At 49.0% G+C, this 1,859-nt stretch overlaps 1 protein-coding gene across 1 annotated transcript; it reads left to right on the forward strand.

Annotated features, from left to right (window-relative positions):
• Positions 1 to 1,053, forward strand: QC761_306835 (uncharacterized protein; the record flags this gene model as incomplete). The annotated part of the gene is made up of 3 exons (XM_062877824.1): positions 1 to 156; positions 179 to 633; positions 714 to 1,053. The coding sequence occupies 3 exons, from the start codon at positions 1 to 3 to the stop codon at positions 730 to 732; spliced, it is 630 nt and encodes a 209-aa protein (XP_062733636.1). The 3' UTR covers positions 733 to 1,053.
• Between the last annotated feature and the right edge of the window lie 806 nt (positions 1,054 to 1,859).

Genomic DNA, 1,859 nt, shown 5'->3' on the forward strand with positions numbered 1-1,859 from the left:
ATGCCCACAGCAACCAAATGGATAGTCGTTTCCGTTTTTGTGTTTTGGAAAAAGTTGGCAGGAAGGTACATTTCCTCTGCACCCCCGTGTACCCATACGCAAGAGGCAAGGCATATCCAATCACGCAAGGACCGAGATACGCCAGAAGCTTATACTGTACATATCTTGGCTGGCACAGGTCGACCTGAGCCCCAATAATTACAGCCTCACGCCCGAAACGTTGGACGAGAACCTTGCTAAATTCCGAGAGTGGCAAGCAGGTTTTACGTGTCCCGAGGCAGAGCCTGGACGACTCATCGAGACGATGCTCTTTGACCTCAACTGTTGCGATTGCCTGCGTTACACACAACTAGATCGGCTTGGTGGAACATGGCATCGCGCTCAGACACCGCTGCAGACAACTCTTCGGTCACTAGCTAAAAGCTGTTTGTTTGGGAAACATTGCCAACACCTTGGCCCGCTGACAAAAGCCCAAGTACAACAGCACTGTCAGAACAAACCGACCCGAGGACAAAGGCAAGCATGCAGAAAAGACTTTGTCAAACAAGCGCACGTCATGACCGTGGGTATATCGAAACCGTGCACCGAGGATACAGCTCCGTTCTGCATGGATCGAACAATAGCTCTACCATGGTAGGTCCTAGCGTGATATTCGACCTAGAAATTTCACAATGCCTAGATTGTCAATCGGTACCTAATATTGATATTATCAGCCGTGGTGGCGGGCTCTGACTACAGATCAACTTTACACGAATCGTGGACCTGGCATCGGGACCAGATGACAGCGTCGCTAAGATGAACAGTGCTTGGTTTCAGGCCCTTGACCCCCAGTCTTTTTGGGACGATGTAAAAAAGGATGATGATGGCCAGAATCAGGATTATGATGATGACAGTGACACCCAAACTACGCGGACGGGTATGACGATGGGTATGGGGTGTATTGGGGCAAGGAGAAGACAATGTCAATGCCACTGCCTCTCAGTTTGATGTTTGAGAGATTCGTTTAAACTGCTTTATAACCAAAATGCACATAAAAGTACGTCTTGTATAAAGGGGGTGACGGACGGGGGATGGGGAGAGGAGGTGGTAACAGAAAGGACTGTCTAAGCTTGGTAATGGTTTCCATGGCAACGCAAAGGGGCTATCGTGCAGGGACTCAATCAAGGGTTAGGGCTGTGTGTGGAGTATAGAAATTCCCATTATGGCCGTTCTGAGTGCTGAACCATTTCCCGGATTCTTTAAAGAAAAGTTGGATATCTTGGAAGATAGGAAGTAAATAGTGTGGTCTATAGCCAGTACATTCCTTCTACTAGCTGTTACTGAAAAGGTCAGCCCGTTGCCAGTGTCGATACCTCCTGTATTGCGCTTGTTAGTTTGCCTCCTTCCTCAGGCGCCTGCTCCCTGCCCTGCATTATTAGCGGCAACGCAACGGCTTGTCATCTAGCCCATGTGCAGGCAATGTTCTCCGGCTTTATTTCACTGTCGCGCTTCCACTTACTATCCTCCTAGTAGAATTGAAGAAGGAACCTTGGCGGTGCCTGCCATATAAGACTTGACCAGCACTACAGGCAAACCTGAAAGATTCTGCGCCTTTCTCCCGCCTTCCATTCGAAGCACTATGTATCCAGCACAAAGCCCAATAGCCTGATTCTATCGACGTTTAGCCCCCTGTCAACAGCAGGTTCTCGGGTTCATGCTGAAAACAAATCTAAAATAAAGCCCATTCATATCACTTAACCTAGTCAAAAGATAGCCAACAGGTCTTCACCAACTCCCTCAGCACCTCCCCCACCGCCTCCTCACCATCCGCTCCACCGTCATCTCCATCACTTTCCTCACCATCTCCTTCACCATTTCCT

Source organism: Podospora bellae-mahoneyi, chromosome 3 (assembly GCF_035222275.1).
Source record: "Podospora bellae-mahoneyi strain CBS 112042 chromosome 3, whole genome shotgun sequence".
Taxonomy (NCBI): Eukaryota; Fungi; Ascomycota; class Sordariomycetes; order Sordariales; family Podosporaceae; genus Podospora; species Podospora bellae-mahoneyi.